At 43.2% G+C, this 21011-nt stretch overlaps 1 protein-coding gene across 1 annotated transcript in view; it reads left to right on the top strand.

Moving 5' to 3' along the window:
• Nucleotides 1–21011, top strand: part of TNRC6B (trinucleotide repeat containing adaptor 6B) — a 512528-nt gene that overhangs the window by 276581 nt on the left and 214936 nt on the right. Inside the window, 1 exon segment of the mRNA XM_040359579.1 lies at nucleotides 13366–13544. Coding sequence (XP_040215513.1) covers nucleotides 13366–13544 — 179 coding nt within the window.

The raw sequence follows: 21011 nt of genomic DNA, 5'->3' as shown, positions 1-21011 counted from the left end.
AGCCACGCATTCTTTGGTTTGGGCCTTTATACAGGGGGTAACGTGGATCAATCCGCCAGTGAAGTCTTCTTTGTGTCCATGGGACTTAAATTTGGTTCTGTCGGCATTGCAGAAGCAACCCTTTGAACCTTTACGCCATATTCCTTTAGTCCTTTTCACTAGGAAGTTGGTTTTTCTGGTGGCTATATCCTCTGCTAGAAGGGTGTCAGAATTGGCTGCTCTTTCTTGTAAAGAGCCATGTTTGATCATTCATAAGGATAAGGTAGAGTTTCGGCCTCATCCATCTTTTCTACCTAAGGTAATGTCAGGTTTTCATTTGAACCAAGATGTGGTTTTCCCTTCTCTTCCACAGAACGAGGTTCTGGAAAAAATGAAGTCATTACATTCCTTGGATGTAGTGAGAGCAGTTGGAATCTATCTAAAGGCGACTGCTCAGATTCGAAAAAAAGGATGTTTTTGTTTGTGCTGCCAGAAGGGCCCAGGAAGGGACAGGCAGCATCAACATCTACTTCTGCCAAGTGGATTCGACAGGTTATTGTTCAGGCTTATAGTTTGAAAAGGGAGAATTTCGCCTTTTAAAATTAGAGCACATTCTAACAGCAGTTAGTGCTTCTTGGGCAGTGCATCACCAAGCCTTCATGACTCAGATCTGTAGGGCCGCAACCTGGTCTTCAGTCCATACGTTCACTAAATTCTAGCAGTTCTATGTAAAAGAACAAGAGGCTGGGCGCCTTCGGGCGCAGTGTGCTGCAGGCTGCTGTATAGGTCCTCACATCTGATGGCGCCCTGCTCGTTTTGGGTGTCTCCCTCCCCTCAGATGGCATTTCTTTGGGACATCCTATAGTTATTACTATGCAGCTCTGTGTCATGTGATGTACGAAAAGAACAATAGGATTTTTATAACTAATAAAAAGAAAAAAAACTATTTGGGAGAGATAACCACTCCCAAATTAAGGGATTTTAAAGTAAGAAGTGTCAAATGCTGTAAAAAAGCAAGCATGCTAAACACAGATGATTTTATGAAAATCTATAAAAATGTAATAATGCTTATTAAAAACAATTCCAAAGTTTAATATGGACCACAGTAGTTACAAAAGCAGGATAAATGACAGTATGCAGGTAGCCAAGAAGTTTCGCACAAAGGTGCTTCGTCAGGGCCACACAACTTTTCTTTTGGATTATGTGGTCTGTGTGTGACATAAAAAATACGCCATTAATACACATCAAATAATGTAATATAGCACATTACATATTTATATCAGTAAAGAGAAAATTACTGTGTGCTCACCAATTCTGCTAATAACTGAGTTATATGTGCCAGAACGCAGCCCAAGGAGTCCCAGTAGCGAGGGGAGCAAAAATGCCAAGGCACTGACCAGTGGTAGTCAGATCCTCTTGGTCAGACGATGTGCAGATATTAGAGCGAGTGGAGACCCCAGCAACAAACCAAAAGTCTGTAAATTATTAAAATACAAAATAATAAGTTAACATGTATATGTCTACGTGTAATAACCGTTATAAGACACACACAACCCAATCAAGTTGGTATACATGCAAATATGTGAGTAGCCGGGAACCTATTCAATTAAATATTAATTAATGCCAGAGGTAAGCCAATGTAATGCAAAACAATGCATGACCCAGCATTTAATGCTTGGATGGATATATAATCTATCAGGTAAATAGACAGATAGTGAGATGGACCGGGACAGTGGATAAATAGACATTAAATACAGTGCCTTGCGAAAGTATTCGGCCCCCTTGAACTTTGCGACCTTTTGCCACATTTCAGGCTTCAAACATAGATATAAAACTGTAATTTTTTTTGAAGAATCAACAAGTGGGACACAATCATGAAGTGGAACGAAATTTATTGGATATTTCACACTTTTTTAACAAATAAAAAACTGAAAAATTGGGCGTGCAAAATTATTCAGCCCCTTAAGTTAATACTTTGTAGCGCCACCTTTTGCTGCGATTACAGCTGTAAGTCGCTTGGGGTATGTCTCTATCAGTTTTGCACATTGAGAGACTCAAATTTTTGCCCATTCCTCCTTGCAAAACCGCTCAAGCTCAGTGAGGTTGGATGGAGAGCGTTTGTGAACAGCAGTTTTCAGTTCTTTCCACAGATTCTCGATTGGATTCAGGTCTGGACTTTGACTTGGCCATTCTAACACCTGGATATGTTTATTTGTGAACCATTCCATTGTAGATTTTGCTTTATGTTTTGGATCATTTTCTTGTTAGAAGACAAATCTCCGTCCCAGTCTCAGGTCTTTTGCAGACTCCATCAGGTTTTCTTCCAGAATGGTTCTGTATTTGGCTCCATCCATCTTCCCATCAATTTTAACCATCTTCCCTGTCCCTGCTGAAGAAAAGCAGGCCCAAACCATGATGCTGCCACCACCATGTTTGACAGTGGGGATGGTGTGTTAAGGGTGATGAGCTGTGTTGCTTTTACGCCAAACATAATGTTTTGCATTGTTGCCAAAAAGTTCGATTTTGGTTTCATCTGACCAGAGCACCTTCTTCCACATGTTTAGTGTGTCTCCCAGGTGGCTTGTGGCAAACTTTAAACGACACTTTTTATGGATATCTTTAAGAAATGGCTTTCTTCTTTCCACTCTTCCATAAAGACCAGATTTGTGCAGTATACGACTGATTGTTGTCCTATGGACAGAGTCTCCCACCTCAGCTGTAGATCTTTGCAGTTCATCCAGAGTGATCATGGGCCTCTTGGCTGCATCTCTGATCAGTCTTCTCCTTGTATGAGCTGAAAGATTACAGGGACGGCCAGGTCTTCGTAGATTTGCAGTGGTCTGATGCTCCTTCCATTTCAATATTATCGCTTACACAGTGCTCCTTGGGATGTTTAAAGCTTGGGAAATCTTTTTGTATCCAAATCCGGCTTTAAACTTCTCCACAACAGTATCCTGGACCTGCCTGGTGTGTTCCTTGTTCTTCATGATGCTCTCTGCGCTTTAAACGGACCTCTGAGACTATCACAGTGCAGGTGCATTTATACAGAGACTTGATTGCACACAGGTGGATTCTATTTATCATCATTAGTCATTTAGGTCAACATTGGATCATTCAGAGATCCTCACTGAACTTCTGGAGAGAGTTTGCTGCACTGAAAGTAGAGGGACTGAATAATTTTGCACGCCCAATTTTTCAGTTTTGTATTTGTTAAAGTTTGAAATATCCAATAAATTTCGTTCCACTTAATGATTGTGTCCCACTTGTTGATTCTTCAAAAAAATTAGTTTTATATCTTTGTTTGAAGCCTGAAATGTGGCAAAAGGTCGCAAAGTTCAAGGGGGCCGAATACTTTCGCAAGGCACTGTAATAATAGATATTAATTAGGGATGCACCGATATATCGGTGCCGAAACATATCGGCCGAAAACAGCTGTTTTGGGCACATGCCGAAACAGCTTTAAAACTGCCGATATGACTAGTGGCTGCAGAGCGGTAAAACACACTGTGCCTGTCTTCACACACTGCTCGCACACAGCCCCGCCTGCTCCTTACCCCACGCTATGATAAACAGAAAGCCGTTCTAATGCTGAGATGTGCTCTGTCTATCATAGCGTGGGGTTAGGAGGAGGCGGGGCTGTATGCTAGAAGCGTGTGTGGAAACAGTTTCAGCATACGGGCGACGGTGAGCTGCTTTTCCTTCTAGCAGCCTTCCGCCCCCCCCCCCCCCCCCCCACATACCTCCGCCCTGCTGGATTTATCTTCGGGACTCTGTCCCCCCTCCTCCTCCTCCCTCCGGTTGGCTATATGTTTGGGACTCTGTCCCCCCTCCTCCCCCCCCCTCGCTGTCTAGCCTGGCTTCTGTGTCCTGTCCCTGATGCCAATCCACTCCTGAGGTGACAGGGTTAATAAAGAGAACCTGTCACCTCCAATTGTGTAAAAGAAAAAGTTTCAGCATACAGCCTGAATGGCTTTGGCAGTTTGAGGAGGGGGAAGATGTCCACAATGATGCAAGGAGTGAGCAACTAAAAAGCAAAGAATGGATGCAAATGTTCACTATGAGTCCATATAACATGATACAAGGGCCAGCCAACATTGTTACTTGGAAATCCTGAAGAAATTACAGTAATCTGTTTGGAGGAACCTGAATAATAATTCAATGAATAAAATAAGTAATTAAAGAATAAGAAAAATAATATTAAAAATAAGAATTATACAAAAAAAAAAAGGAAAATGACAAGCTTACAAAAAAAGTGATAAAGTAATAATAAAAAAAAAAAAGAAACAAAAGGCAGGCAATTGGGGGCACAGTGAGTGTATTATAAAAAAAAAAAAAAGAAAAGTCATTTTCGGTTTCGGTTTCGGTTTCGGCCTGACATTTTTTTTTATTTCGGTTTCGTTTCGGTTCTGAAATTTCCATTTCGGTGCACCTCTAATATTAATAGTGCGATAAATTCAACAACAATTCATCAACCACTATAAGAATCGTATGTATATAGAGATTACCTAAAAAACTATCCCAAAAAAAAAAAAAAGAGAAGGGGTACCTTATATTGATAAGTGGATAACAGTACATTGATACTGCATCTAAAGAAAGGGTTTAAAGGACAAAGAGGTGTTGAGGCCAGGTGGATAGGTGGCCCTTTGGTCAAAGATCCACCTGGCCTCACGTTGAAGTATCTTCTTATCGAAGTCACCTCCCCTTTCCGGAAAGGGGATGACCTCCAATGCAAAAAACGATACAAATGTTGGGTCATAACTGTGATTAAGTCCAATATGTTTACAGATCGGAGTATATACAAGGCCAGCATCTAGATAATTTAGATGGTCCTGAATTCTTTTGGCAAAAGGACGTTTAGTTTTGCTGATATAAAAGGCACCACATCGGCATGTGGCCAAGTATACAATTCCTATTTTTATAACAGCTTACCTGTAAAATCCTTTTCTTGGAGTATATCACGGAACACAGGGCTCCCGCCCCTCTTCTGGGAATACTTATTGCTTGCTGCAAAAACTGAGGTACTCTCGTTATGGGAGGGGTTATATAGGGGAGGGGACTTCCTGCCTTGGGTGTGCCAGTGTCCATAACCTAAAGGTAGGCCTATAACCCATAGTTATTACTATGCAGCTCTGTGTCCTGAGATATACTCCAAAAAAAGGATTTTACAGGTAAGCTGTTATAAAGATCCTATTTTTCAATGCCCTGACTGAGGGATTTTGATGGTACATGGCCCTCTTTATCGTCCCTTTAATGCAATTAAGTTGTCCTGTCCCCAAAGTACTTGTACTCGTGCAAATGCTTCAATGCTTAACCACTTAAGGACCCCTTCACGCCGATATACATCGGCAGAATGGCACGGATGGGCACATCCACGTACCTTTAAGCCCAGCCGTGGGGTCGCACGCCGCCGGCGCGTGCACGCGACCCGGTCCAAAGCTCCGTGACCGCGCCGGCGGACACGATCGCCGCCGGTGTCCCGTGATCGGTCATCCGGAGCTGAAGAACGGGAGAGGTGTGTGTAAACACACCTTCCCTGTTCTTCGTTGTGGCAGTGTCATTGATCGTGTGTTCCCTGATATAGGGAAACACGATCAATGATGTCACACGTCCAGCTCCGCCCCCTACAGTTAGAAACACATATGAGGTCACACTTAACCCCTTCAGCGCCCCCTAGTGGTTAACTCCCAAACGGCAATTGTCATTTTCACAGTAAACAATGCATTTTTATAGCATTTTTTGCTGTAAAAATGACAATGGTCCCAAAAATTGAACGATGTGCCCGCCATAATGTCGCGGTCACGAAAAAGATCGCTGCTATTAGTAGTAAAAAAAATATATTAATAAAAATACAATAAAACTATCTCCTATTTTGTAAACGCTATAAATTTTGCGCAAACCAATCGATAAACGCTTATTGCGATTTTTTTTTTTTACCAAAAATAGGTAAAAGAATACGTATCGGTCTAAACTGAGAAAAATATATATATTTTTTTTTTTGGGGATATTTATTATAGTAAAAAATATTGATTGTTTTTCAAAATTGTCGCTCTATTTTTGTTTATAGCGCAAAAAATAAAAACCGCAGAGGTGATCAAATGGCACCAAAAGAAAGCTCTGTTTGTGGGGAAAAAAAGGACGCCGATTTTGTTTGGGAGCCACATCGCACGACCGCACAATTGTCAGTTAAAGCGACGCAGTGCTGAATCGCAAAAACTGGCCAGGTTCTTTTACCTGCATAAAGGTCTGGATCTTAAGTAGTTAAAGGGGTTGCAAACCCGTAAGGTCTTTCACCTTCATGCATTCTATGCATGAAGGTGAAAAACCTCTTGTCGTGCAGCAGCCCCCTTTTACTCACCTGAGCCCTGTAATTCCCGCAACAGGAACGAGCACACCAGCTCCGGCTGGTGTCTCATGTCCTGATTTGATAGATTGATAGCAGCGCAGCCATTGGCTCCCACTGCTGTCAATCAAATCCAATGATGTTGGGTCGAGTCCTGCTGTCTGTGTCAATAGATGTACACTCACCAGAGGTGTTTGACCCCTTTTTACAGGTAGGCCAAAATAGGCTTGTGAAACCACAAAATGTCTGGGATCCCCTAATGAGAAGCTCCACTTCATTCCAACATTAGAGTGGAAAACGTATAGAAAAAATTACCCTGCAGGAGGCAAGATTTAAAACAGTGTAGTCTTTTATTGGTAAAACATGACAAAAGGGAATTGCTCACGTGTACAGGTGAAATTCAAAAAATTTGAATATCGTGCAAAAGTACATTTTTTTCACTAATGCAACTTAAAAGGTAAAACTAATATATGCGATAGACTCATTACATGCAAAGCAAGATAGTTCAATCCGTGATTTGTCATAATTGTGAGGATTATGGCTTACAGCTCATGAAAACCCCAAATCCACAATCTCAGAAAATTAGAATATTGTGAAAAGGTGCAATATTCTAGGGTCAAAGTGTCCCACTCTAATCGGCTAATTAAGCCGTAACACCTGCAATGGGTTCCTGAGCCTTTATATGGTCTCTGTCAGGTTCAGTAGGAATCACAATCATGGGAAAGACTGCTGACTTGATAGTTGTGCAGAAACCCATCATTGACACCCTCCATAAGGAGGGAAAGCCTCAAAAGATAATTGCAAAAGAAGTTGGATGTTCCCAAAGTGCTGTATCAAAGCACATTAATAGAAAGTTATGTAGAAGGGAAAAGTGTGGAAGACAAAGGTGCACAAGCAGCAGGGATGCCCGCAGACTGGAGACGATTGTCAAAAAAAGGCCATTCAAAAGTGTCGCAGACTTTCACAAGGAGTGAACTGAGGCTGAGACGGATCCTGGACATGGGCTTCAAATGTTGTATTCCTCTTGTCAAGCCAATCATGAACAACAAACAATGTCCGAAGCGTCTTACCTGGGCTAAAGAAAAACACACCTGGTCTGGTCAAAGTCGTCTTTTCTGATAAGAGCTAATTTTTTTTATCTCATTTGGAAACCAAGGACCCAGAGTATGGAGGAAGAATGGAGAGGCACACACTGCAAGATGCTTGAAGTCCAGTGTGAAGTTTCCACAGTCTTTGATGATTTGGGGAGCCATGTCATCTGCTGGTGTTGGTCCTCTGTGCTTCATTGAGTCCGGGGTCACCCCAGCCATCTACCAGGAGATTTTGGAGCACTTCATGCTTCCTTCCGCAGATGAGCTATATGGGGATGCTGAATTTATTTTCCAGCAGGACTTGGCACCTGTCCACACTCCCAATGACCGTGGGATTACTGTGCTTGATTGGCCAGCAAACTCGCCTGACCTGGACCCCATAGAGAATCTATGGGGCATTGCCAAGAGAAAGATGAGACATGAGACTGAACAATGCCGAAGACTTGAAGGCCGCTATTGAAGCATCCTGGTTTTCCATAACACCAGCAGTGCCACATGCTGAAGACTTCCATGCCACGCCGCATTGAGGCAGTAATTGCAGCAAATGGGTCCCAAACCAAGTACTGAGTACATATACATGCTTCTACTTTTCATAGGTCCGATATTGTTCTATGTACAATCCTTGTTTTATTGATTGCATGTAATATTCTAATTTTCTGAGATTGTGGATTTGGGGTTTTCATGCGCTGTAAGCCATAATCATCACAATTATGACCAATTATGGCTTTAACTATCTTGCTTTGCATGTAATGAGTCTATCTCATATATTGGTTTCACCTTTTAAGTTGCATTAGTGAAATAAATGAACTTTTGCACGATATTCAGATTTTTCGAGTATCACCTGTATTGGTGCCTATGCACCGGAACTAGTGTGTACAGCTTGTGAAGATCTCAACTGGCTTCTCCAGGGCTGGCATGCTATCCAAGCCTTGTTCTGACTAACCAGCTTGGAAATATCACTTGGGACCTGGAAGTGACGCTTTCCTGCTCCGATGTAGGTTTCACTGTGATAGCGTTTTTAGGAAGTGAAGCGCCACCATTTCAGGTTTCTGTTTATAATGGAAGAAAATTTCAAATTGGTTGGTCTCTTTCAAAATGGAGACCATGAGACTACATTATGCCGATGCATAAAGTAAATCGAAAACCTAAATCTGCCCAGGCTGTACACACTCTGCAGTCCTTACTTAACCAAATTTGACAACTTTGACTACTGTAATATACACAATAAAAATGAATATAAAAATATGAGCACGTTCAATTGAAAAATTGTACATAAAATGTATCAAACACTGCGATCTATGTAAACTAAATTGACTATTAGTATGACAATCACCACTGCCATCTTGTGGTGAAATGATGGTACACCCTCCATTTTAATTTTACAATTCGTTTTATCAAATGGGGGGAATTATATAACCAATGGGCATTCATAGCCTATGTGGTAGCATAGCCCAAATAAATACATCTAAAAATGTGTATGAAAAATATGTATAAAACATTTAATGGATGATTCCTGATTCAGGTCCCTTATGGACCTGGAGTCCATAAGGGTCCATAAGTGGAGACTATAGAAGTAGACCTATAGAAATGAACATTTTGTTAATTGTAAAAATGTGTTTACTGTATCATTTGAAGAATTTTGCAATACAATATAGACATAAAAAAAGTGAAAAGACCACTACAGGATACAAACCCAGTGAACCTTGCCAAGATTTCAGAAAATCAGTATTGGAACTGTTAAAGTTCGGGAGACAAATCCTAAGTCGACTATAAAGCAGTTCAGATCTATATCAATGTTCAACCCCTGGGGATAGAGAGATTGAGGCCTATCAATCCACTAGGTCTCCATCTGGGAGGCTTTTTTTTACAATGTCCGTACCCCTCCAATTTTTGAGAACCCTATCTATCTCCCAGACCTGCAGGAGGGTGGGGTCCCTGTTATGTGCCTGCCTAAAATGGTTGGCTACACTGCGATTTTTGTATCCATTTTTTATGTTGGTAATATGTTCTATTTTTGTGGCTAGTTTCCTAGTTGTCCTACCCACATCTTGAAGATTGCATTGGGACATTACAAATAAGTGACATATTTAGTAATGTAATGAATTGTTTGATTATTATAATTGTTCCCTGTAACTACAGAAGAAAAAATGTCAGATCTCCTAGTTCTATCCCTGTTTGACAGGCTTTACATCAGTTACATTTATAGAACCCTGTACGATCCAAAAGGGTGAGTGGTCTCCTAGGGGGTTCTGTCACATTCTTGGTCATATTACACAAGCCTGTTGCTCTCCCATAAATAAACTGTTTTTGTTATTATCGCGTCGCACATATGGGCATATGTACACAGTGGTAAATGACAGCCCATTCCCTCCCTCCCCCTCCATGCCCACTAACCAGCAAAATATAATAAGGGTTGGCTATTACATCTTGATGAAGGCTTCGCCTTACTCTTATTCTTAGATACAGGCTGGAGGGGCCAGAAGCTCCACCTACCACTAAGTACTAGCTTGTGTTCACCAGAGCTCCTGATGGTGGAGATGGATTTAGTAGCGAGCTAGTAACAGGTCGTGGTCCTCAGGTTTGCCCCACCAGGGTGTGAGCAAGCCGGGGTCCAGTAGCAGATAAGCAGAAAAGGGTTAAACAGCAGTGTGGTCAATAAACAATCCAAGAGGTCAATCACGAGTGGTTGCAGGTTGGGATCAGGTAGTAGAGTAGTCAAGGAACAAGCCAAGGGTTATCACAAGTGGTATCAAATACAGATGGCAGCAGGGCAGACAAATAGTAAGGCACTGGCTGAGAAGGCACAATAACCTGGCAAAGAGGAAGTGCTGAGACAAGGCTTTTATAGGAAATTCATGGGAGGAGCAAGGGGTTCAAGGTTCAACAGCAATCAAGACACAAGCCGGGTTGTTCAACAGATCAGATAGGTTTGTCCAGCAGATCAGGCAGGGAGCTGTCCAGCATCCCAGGTAGCTCAGTGGGAAGAGTCAATGGCAGACACCGAAGAGGGCCCAGGTTCTGACACACTGTTTCTCTACAGACAGGCTGGGAAAAAGCTGGGTCATGTGACAGCTGTGGATTGATTAGGAAAGAAGATTTTTTAGTTATATTTTTATTTAAAATTATGGTGTTATCATCCATATGCAGAAATGAGAGATAATGTACATTAAACATTGTGCATTTTAGTATCACTTTAAGTGTCTTATAACACATACCAGTGCTGCAATACAAGTGTCACAAGACTAACCATGATCAGCCTATTTAGATCGATGCAATCCCGGCTCACTGTGCTCCAAGCCTCAGCAGTGGTGAAATACAATTTTTTAGCTTTCTGAATTCCAGGCCTCCCTGAATCCCTCTTTTCTGGCTACATGTGTTTGACTAGCCAAGTCTGACTGTCGGCTTTTCTCCAAAAATTGCCTCTTTATATTGCTTTTGCATAAAATACATAAAGTTGAAAACCCCTTTGCTTATAAAAAAAACTGTTATTAAAAATCATATTAAGGGGTAAAGGATTGTGTTAACGAAAACATTTATGGACTTTAGAGGCACGTATAAAATGTATAACAATTTATTAATCTTCATTAAAACTATATTTCACATTACAAAAAATGACAACACATAAGGCATCTAAAATGTAGGTATCACTCCCCTTGGTTCCCATCGTGTGTAGAATACCATATATTGTGTAACAATTCATATAAATGCATCCACATATGTAGTCTTCTCAATTAGGGGTTCCACTTGTCCTCCTAGTATAAAATAATTCTGCTTAACATGTTCCTTGACCAATAAGTCGCTTCTTCAGGAGCTTGAATATAGCTATTCGAATAAGAACATATATTCATTAGAATACAACATACAAGAAAGAAAAAAATAGGAGAAATATGCAGATATTATATTCTATCAATCGCTTGCACCACAGATCACAAACAGCACTGACGCCATACACCCATGGGAGCCCCCCTACAGCAGCTGCTCATATGCCAGGATGTGGGGACACACAAGGTAACTAGGCAAATATAAAATGTATATTGGATATCAGTATAAACATACGACTCACTAAATAGGGGTGTGGTTTGATCAATACGATACTTGCATAGTAAAGTGGAAGTTGCAATTTTCCCTTAAAACCGATCTCCACTATCTATAACTGCAAAAAGGCCTATAAGAAAATATATTTGACAAGTTCTAACAAGTATGTGGTATCCATAATATTTCTAGTGCCCTAGAATAGGGCCCACAGGAATGCAGAGAAATGCTATAGTACCTTAATTCCGAACTGGTGCTTTAGGATAGTAATTCCAAAAGGTAGGATATAGTTGAGAAGCGCATAATAATTCCCAAATTAAAAAGATAATATCCATAGCTTATTTAAAGGGAGCAAAACCCCCTTTGATTTCTGTAACAAGCCAGGCAATCTACTGTCTAAAATCCTTCAGGGGCCTAATGCCAGATTGTATATATCACAGATAATTTCTTTACATAGATATCTCACTTGTGGTATTGATGGGAACATTGGCAGCACCACGTCCTGGAAAATACTATAATAATGAACAGCATATAATACAACAATTAAAAATGCATTGAGTAGTAAAACTTGTACTTATTCAATAAATGTAAAATTCATTTCATCGTTGCAAAATATATTATATATGTTCAATCACCACTGAGTTAATGCATTTTGCACAAGGCTTCATCAGGAGTTTAAGGGAGCTGTTATTATTTGGACAAAATCATTTTAAGGTGTAAACCCATATTTATATATAATTTTTTTTTTATTTATTTTTTTACTGGCAAATGTTTTTGTTTTGTTCGGGTGGCAGTGGGGAAGCCCATTGAACGAACGAGGTAAACGGCCAATGTTCGTCCCGAAACGTTCGCCCAACACTAACAGGAGGCATTCCCCACAGCTGCACATATGCAGTAGATGTATATACATGGAGCAGGGAATGCCTCCACCTCCTATGGCTTGCTGTCTGCTTTGACAGCTTACCAGCAGGACGTCCGAACATGCCTGCTCATCGTTGCAACAGACCCACCACGACCGTTGATACAAACTTTTTTTTTTTTTTTTTTGTCTTCTGTTCCAGAAAAGATCTAAATCTAAAGATCTAGATCTATAAACTAAACTCTCACCCCCTTTGTGAACATGTGCAGATTTTTAGAACCTGCTCATTATTTAATATACAATAACTAAACCGTCTCCCAGAAGGATTTTACCCCACTGTACATCATTGGGGAAAAGATTTTACCAACAAATGTCACACCAGGACAACAAGAATGTTTGTTTTTACTTTACAAAAAAATACGCAAAAGTAGATTTAATAAATGGTGATACAAAATCTTTTACTACTGGCACAGAATCACCACTACACTGTAAACATTTTACCAACTGATGCTAGAGGCTTTTTTTGGGGATGTAAGAATAGTTAATGTTATTAAAGGTGAAGTCCAGCCTGAGCTTTTTAGGCTGGGCTTCTCCTACGGATCACAGGAGTGCAATTCGTTTTGCACTCCTGTGACCTGTTTTCAGCGGAGAAAGGTCTGAAGTACGCTTTTGGCTGACGTCACTGCCATCAGTCGGGGCAACACGTTATCACGACTTCCAAGTCGGGATCCGCCAGCTGCCTTGATTGATGGCATTCTCAGCGAGCTGCTGAGACAGCCTCTCCCTGCCCCTCCACAGCTCATCGCAGAGATCTTTGATTTGTAATTCCACATACCATGTTCTTACTAAAGTGCAGGATAACATGCTTAAAAACACAAGAAAAATTCAGTTCCACATCAGGACCCAGGTGATCCATATGTAGACCATGACAGTTGCTGAATGTAATTTGATTTGGTATTGTAAGTAATGTAATTTTTTTACTCCTGCTGCTATACAATTTTATGATGATTTTATTTTGTATCATACATTTGTGTTAATGTATCCTCTAATACAATTATGCACAGGTACAAAATCTATGCAAGATGGCTGGGGAGAGAGTGAAGCATCGGTGACAGGGACACGTCACAGCAGTTGGGATGAGGAAGAAGAGGGTGGTGTCTGGAACAGTGCAGGATCTCAGGGAAGTGGCTCCTCCCACAACTCAGCAGGGTGGGGCCAAGGAGGAAAGAAACCACAGATTAAGGTAAATCATTGAAATTATAAACAAGTCACATGTTTTCTCAAGCGGTATTATCTGAAAGACTATACATACAAAGTGCTCCTAAACAAGCAAAACCAAGGTACTTTAAATGTACCTTAACCACTTACCCCCCGGACCATATTGCTGCCCAAAGACCAGAGTACTTTTTGCGATTCGGGACTGCGTCGCTTTAACAGACAATTGCGCGGTCGTGCGACGTGGCTCCCAAACAAAATTGGCGTCCTTTTTTTCCCACAAATAGAGCTTTCTTTTGGTGGTATTTGATCACCTCTGCGTTTTTTATTTTTTGCGCTATAAACAAAAATAGAACGACAATTTTGAAAAAAATGAATATTTTTTACTTTTTGCTGTAATAAATATCCCCCAAAAATATATAGAAAAACATTTTTTTTCCTCAGTTTAGGCCGATACGTATTCTTCTACATATTTTTCGTAAAAAAAAATCGCAATAAGCGTTTATTGATTGGTTTGCGCAAAAGTTATAGCGTTTACAAAATAGGGGGTATTTTTATGGCATTTTTATTAATATTTTTTTACTAGTAATGGCGGCGATCAGCGATTTTTTTTTTCGGTATTGCGACATTATGGCGGACACTTCGGACATTTTTGACACATTTTTGGGACCATTGGCATTTTTATAGCGATCAGTGCTATAAAAATGCATTAGATTACTATAAAAATGCCACTGGCAGTGAAGGGGTTAACACTAGGGGGCGGGGAAGGGGTTAAGTATGCCTGGGTGTGTTCTTACTGTGGGGGGGGGGGGGGGGTGGCCTCACTAGGGGAAACACTGATTTTCTGTTCATACATTGTATGAACAGAAAATCAGCATTTCCCCTGCTGACAGGAACGAGAGCTGTGTGTTTACACACACAGCTCCCGTTCCCCGCTCTGTACCGAGCGATCGCGTGTGCCCGCGGCGATCGCGCCCGCCGGGCACACGCACGGGAGTCGGGGGCGAGCGGGGGGGCGCGCGCGCCTCCGGCGGCGCGCGTGCGCCCCTAGTGGCGGCTAATAGGCAGGACGTCCATTTACGTGGTCTCGCCTAGGAGAGCCACCTTGTGGACGTATTTCGGCGGTGCAGCGACGGCAAGTGGTTAAAGAGGAAGTAAACCGCCGTAAATAAAACGGGGAAAAAGAAAAAAAAACATGCAAGACAAAGGCATAATGAGCTAGCATGCATAGCATACTAGCTCATTATGTATTACTTACCTCAGATCGAAGCCCCTGCAGCGATCCATGTATCCCCCTCTGGCCCCCCCTGACATGGCGTCCCGAAGTTTCTTCCGGGTATTGCGGCTCCGGCGCTGTGATTGGCCAGAGCCGCAAAGACGTCACTCCCGCACATGCACGCAGGAGCCACGGGTAACGACATGCAGACTGAAGCAACGGCACATAGGTGTCATTGTTTCAGTTTGCCCCAGTGCACATGTGTTGATGACATCGGCACATGCAGGCAATAGTGGAAAATCTCCTAAACTGTGCAGGCTTAGGAGATATCCTGGGTAGCTACAGATAAGTCTTAATATAGCATTAGAAATATTATTGTATAATCCATAGAGCATACAATAAGAAACATAATGAAGACATTAAGAATTATTTCATTTATTTTTAGGCTATATTCACATGTAGGTGTTGGCTGTACCAAAGTACTTACTGATAATTGGCATATCCATTAGAGGTCGACCGATATATCGGCCGATATTTGGCAGTTTTTTAGAAATCGGCCGATTATTGTGAAAATTAGGCCAATTTTCGGCTGCCACACTAAACCCTGCTTTCCAGTGCCCCACTCCACCTACAGCAGCATGAGAAATTAATCATTCACCCGCGCCGCCGATAGCCTGCGCGCTGGCCCCTATAAAGGAGAAGAGAAACAAGTTTCACTAGCACCGCTCAGCCCCACCCTCCTACCTCGGTGGGCTGTAGCGGAGGAAGAAATCATCATGATCGAACCATCATGTCACAAGCCTGAGCCACTGCCACCTGTCTGACTGACTAGTAACTCCCTTCCCCCAGCAGGTGATCGTGGCTAGCACTACCTCCCCTTCCTTCCCTGCATGGATGGAGGGTAAGTCAAAAATGTAATGTGTGCTGCTGTGCCCCCTGCAGACTTTAATCTCCTTTTGATGGGACACCTGGCTGAGACTGACAAGCTGGCATTGAGTTGCATTGTGAAAATGGATGAGGATGACTCTGGGTGGATATGAGCCTCTTCACAATGTAACTCTCATCCTCATCCATTTTCACAATGCAACCCAATCATCTTCATCCCCCTCCACAATGCATCCCCCACCCAGCACCATCCATCCCCCTCCACAATGCATCCCCAACCCATGGCCAGCTCCATCCATCCATCCCCCTCCCTCCACAACGCACCCCCACTCATGGCCAGCTCTATCCATCCCCCTCCACAATGCACCCCCACCCACGGCCAGCTCCATCCATCCATCCCCCCTCCACAATGCATCCCCCACCCATGGCCAAGCTCTATCCACCCCCCTCCACAACGCATTCCCCACCCATAGCCAGCTCCGTCCATCCACCCCCCTCCACAACGCATTCCCCCACCCATGGCCAGCTCCATCCGTCCATCCCCCTCTACAACGCACCCCCACCCATGGCCAGCTCCATCCGTCCATCCCCCTCTACAACGCACCCCCACCCTCGGCCAGCACCATCCATCCCTCTCCACAACGCATCCCCCACCCACGGCCAGCACCATCCATCTATCCCCCTCCACAACGCATCCCCCACCCACGCCCCCCAGCACCATTCATCCATCACCCTCCACAACGCATCCCACACCCAGCACCATCCATCCCCCCTCCACAATGCATCCCAATCCAAAAATAGGCCCAAAATATCGGCCGCAAAAATCGGAAACCATATATCGGCTGCCGCGATTTCTAAATATCGGCCAGAGAAAAACCCATATCGGTCGACCTCTAATATCCATAACCATCTTGGTTGCATGTCACTACCTTGTACATATAACTATTATAAGCATATCTAAACCCAAAACAAATGCATTATATGTTGCAGTGTACCACTTGGTGATCCTGCCAGTAATACATTTACTGTCCTAAGGTATCATGTACTGTTTTTTTATGGGGGAGCAGCATTGTCACCCAAGGACATGAGTATTATTATTATAATGCAGGCTTTATATAGCGCCAACAGTTACGCAGCTTTTTGCAATATAAACAGAGACAATACACCAACAGTACAATTCAGTACAAGAGGGTTTGAAGGGCCCTGCTCCTGCAAGCTTACAATCTAAGAGAGAGGGGCTGGTGAAACAAAAGGTAGTGACTGTGAGGAATGAACTGATGAGGGAAGTAGAAGATTTGGTTGTTGGCTAAAGGCACGTTGGGCCTCCCTGAAGAAATTGTTTTTTAGGGATCACCAAAAAAATGGACAGACTAGGAGATAACCGTACAGATTGGGGCAGTGAGTTCCAGAGGATGGGAGAGGCTCTGGATAAGTTCTGGAGACGAGCATGAGAGGAGGAGACAAGGGAGCTAGAGAGCAAAAAGGTCTTGTGAGGAGCAGAGAGGACGTTTTGGGTGATTGGTGAAAAGATTGGTGGTGTAGCTTGAGGCAGAATTGTAAATAGCTTTGTATGTTATTTTTAGTGTTTTGAATTGTATTTTTTGGGCAATGAGAAGCCAGTGGAGCAATTGGCAGTAAGGTGTGGCGGACACTGAATGGTTGGCAAGGTGGATGAGTCTGGCAGCGGTATCCATGATGGACTGAAGAGGGGCTAGCTTGTGATGAGGTAGGCCAATGAGAGGAGGGAGTTACAATAGTCAAGGCGAGAGATAACAAGGCAGTGAGAAAGTTGCTTAGTGGTGTCAACGGTTAGAAAAGGGTGTATTTTGAAGATGGTTAGCAGGTGAAGTCTGTAAGATTTGGACAGTGATTGGATTTGGGGCTGAAAGGACAGGTCAGATTCAAGGATTACACCTAGAACCCTGGCATGAGGGGAGGGACAGATGGTTGTAATATTGATCTTGATGTAAAAGTGAGGAGGGGGGGGGGTGGGAGGAGACGAGGGCTGGAGTTAAAATTATGAGCTCAGTTTTAGAAAGATTGAGTTTGAGGATTTGGTGTGACATCCATGTTGATATATCAGTTAGTAATTGTTCTGGATATTTTATAGATAGGCAACTCCTACCCTCAAATTGCTTAGTGGTCAAATAATAACTACTGCAGTAGGGAACAGACACACAAGATTCTCAACCTAGAGAAATAATCCTTGGGACCAGTAAAAAGGCTGGAATTCTTGGGTCTGGTGATAGATACAGGCCAAAAAAGGGTATTTTTGCCCCAGACAAAGGTCAGCGCCATAAGGTAACTGGTCCGGGTGGTCATGGCGAAGAAAAATCCTCCATTCGCCTTTGCATGAGGTTGTTACGGAAGATGGTGGCTTTATTCGAAGCAGTTCCCTGTGCCCAATTTCATTCAAGACTGTTGCAAAACAGGTCCAAGCTCTGGATTTCCCAATGTATCTGGGCCCAAGAGTTGGTGTTTGGTGGCCAAAAATCTACAGAAGGGGAAATCCTTCATACCGGTTACCTGGAAGGTGGTAATCGATGCCAGCCTTTTGGGTTGGGGAGTGGTCCTGGAAGAGGCTACTGTCCAAGGGAAGTGATCCAACGCCGAGAGAATCTTGCCTATCAACATCCTAGAAATTCGGGCAGCACGCCTGTCTCTGAGGGCAGTGGCCTATATCAATCACCAAGGGGGCACCAGGAGTCATGCGGCCCAGAGGGAGGTGAGCCATATTCTGGCCTGGGCAGAGAGGCATGTGCCTTACCTATCTGCAGTCTTCATCCAGGGAAACGAAAACTGGAAAGCGGACTTCTTAAGTTCGTCAGCAGTTGTCCCGAGGGAATGGTCTCATCACCCCAACATCTTTCTGGCCATATGCCAAAGAGGAGTTACCCTGTACGTAGATCGTAGATGTTGGCGTCCAGGTTCAACAAGAAGCTGGTCAACTTTGTGTCAAGGACAAAAGACCTGCTTGTATACGGGACAGATGCATTAGTGACCCAGTGGAATTTGTTTTCACTGATTTATGCGTTCCACCCCAGTTCACCTCCTTTCGCAGCTTCGCAGGATCAAGGAGGAAGGGAAGCCAATGCTTCTTGTACCCCCCGGCATGGACCAGAAGATCCTGGTATGCAGAGATAGTAAAGATAGCAGTGGGGGACCCGTGGACCCTTCCGCCATGTCCAGATCTGCTCTCGCAGGGACCAGTGTTCCATCCTGCCTTACAAATTTAAAAATGTAACGGTTTGGCTATTGAAACCCACATTCTAAAGAATCGTGGGCTTTCAGGTTCAGTGGTGTCTACCCTGATTAATGCTAGGAAACCGGCTTCCTGAGTAATTTATTATTGAATCTGGAGGGCATATGTTTCTTGGTGCGAATTTAAGGGTTGGCATCCTCGGAAGCATGTCATAGGTAGAATTATTGCCTTTCTACAGTTGGGGGTCGAAATGAAGCTGGCCTTAAGTACTATCAAAGGTCAGGTCTCTGCCTTATTTGTACTGTTTCAAAGACCTCTGGCCTCTCATTCCTTGATCCGGCCTTTATACAAGGGGTAAAGCGTATTAACCACTTAAGCCCCGGACCATTTTGCAGCTAAATGCCCAGGCCAGGTTTTGCGATTCGGCACTGCGTCGCTTTAACAGACAATTGCGCGGTCGTGCGACGTGGCTCCCAAACAAAATTGGCGTCCTTTTTTCCCCACAAATAGAGCTTTCTTTTGGTGGTATTTGATCACCTCTGCGGTTTTTATTTTTTGCGCTATAAACAAAAATAGAGCGACAATTTTGAAAAAAATGCAATATTTTTTACTTTTTGCTGTAATAAAAATCCCCCAAAAACATATATACATTTTTTTTTTCCTCAGTTTAGGCCGATACGTATTCTTCTACCTATTTTTGGTAAAAAAAATTGCAATAAGCGTTTATCGATTGGTTTGCGCAAAATTTATAGCGTTTACAAAATAGGGGATAGTTTTATTGCATTTTTATAAATTTTTTTTTTTTTTTTACTACTATTGGCGGCGATCAGCGATTTTTTTCATGACTGCGACATTATGGCGGACACTTCGGACAATTTTGACACATTTTTGGGACCATTGTAATTTTCACAGCAAAAAAGGCATTTAAATTGCATTCTTTATTGTGAAAATTACAGTTGCAGTTTGGGAGTTAACCACAGGGGGCGCTGTAGGAGTTAGGGTTCACCTAGTGTGTGTTTACAACAGTAGGGGGGTGTGGCTGTAGGACTGACGTCATCGATCGAGTCTCCCTTATAAAAAGGATCACTCGATCGATACGCCGCCACAGTGCAGCACGGGGAAGCCGTGTTTACACACGGCTCTCCCCGTTCTTCAGCCTCGGGGAGCGATCGCGACGGAGCAGCTATAAACGAATAGCCGCGCTGTCGTCCCGGATCGCTCCTCGAGGGAATCCGCACACCGCACGCAGCGGGGGGGGTCCCTATCGGACCCTCCACTCGCTAGAAGGCGGGGATGTATATATACGCCCATCTGCCTGTCTGTTCCATTTTGCGGACGTATATAGTCGTGCGGCGGACGTTAAGGGGTTAATATGCCAATTTAGTCACCCTTGTGCCCGCGGGACTTGATATTAGTTCTGTCGGATTAGCAAAGCCAGCCCTTTGAGCCGATACATATAGTCCTTTTGACAAGGAAATTGGTTTTTCTAGTTGCTATATCCTATGCAAGCAGGGTATCAGAATTGGCTCCTTTTTCGTGTAAAGAGCCATATTAAATTGTTCACAAGGATAACGTGGCGTTACGCCCTCATCCAACTTTTCTACCTAAGGTAGTGTCAGTGTTTCATCTGAACCAAGATGTTGCCCTGCCTTCAATTTATCCAGAAACTTGTTCTGCGGAAGAAAAGTCATTACATTCTCTTGATGTAGTGAGAGCAGTTAAGGTCTATCTAAAGGCGGAAAACTGATGCTTTGTTTATTCTGCCAGAAGGCCCCAGGAAGCGTTGAAATCTACTATTTCTAAGTGGATTCGACAAGTTATTATTCAATAAAAAACAACAAGGGAAGAGGCGCCTCTGGGTGTAGTAGTTTAAAACACAATTTTATATAAGCACAGGTAATGGTCACTCACATTTTTTAAGTGACAGGTAGGCATGTAAAAAGTTCCCAGGGAGGGAAGGGTGTCATCCAGCCGTCGCTCACTTCCTGGTCCTGCTGGAGCGCTGTGTGGGGTTATGTCTGCGATAGGAGATCCTCAAACCGAGGCTTGGAACGCTGGTGGACAGCAGTCGGAGGATGATGACGTCGTCACCGGGTGTGCGTCGCTTTCCGAATGGTCAGGCAGCGTGTGACGCGGCTGCCGCACTCCTTTCTCAAGCTGTTGGATGGGAAGCATGGAGCTAGATTTATGTG

The sequence above is a fragment of the Rana temporaria genome, chromosome 7 (genome assembly GCF_905171775.1).
Source record: "Rana temporaria chromosome 7, aRanTem1.1, whole genome shotgun sequence".
Taxonomy (NCBI): domain Eukaryota; kingdom Metazoa; phylum Chordata; class Amphibia; order Anura; family Ranidae; genus Rana; species Rana temporaria.
This window is presented reverse-complemented; position numbering and strand designations above follow the sequence as displayed.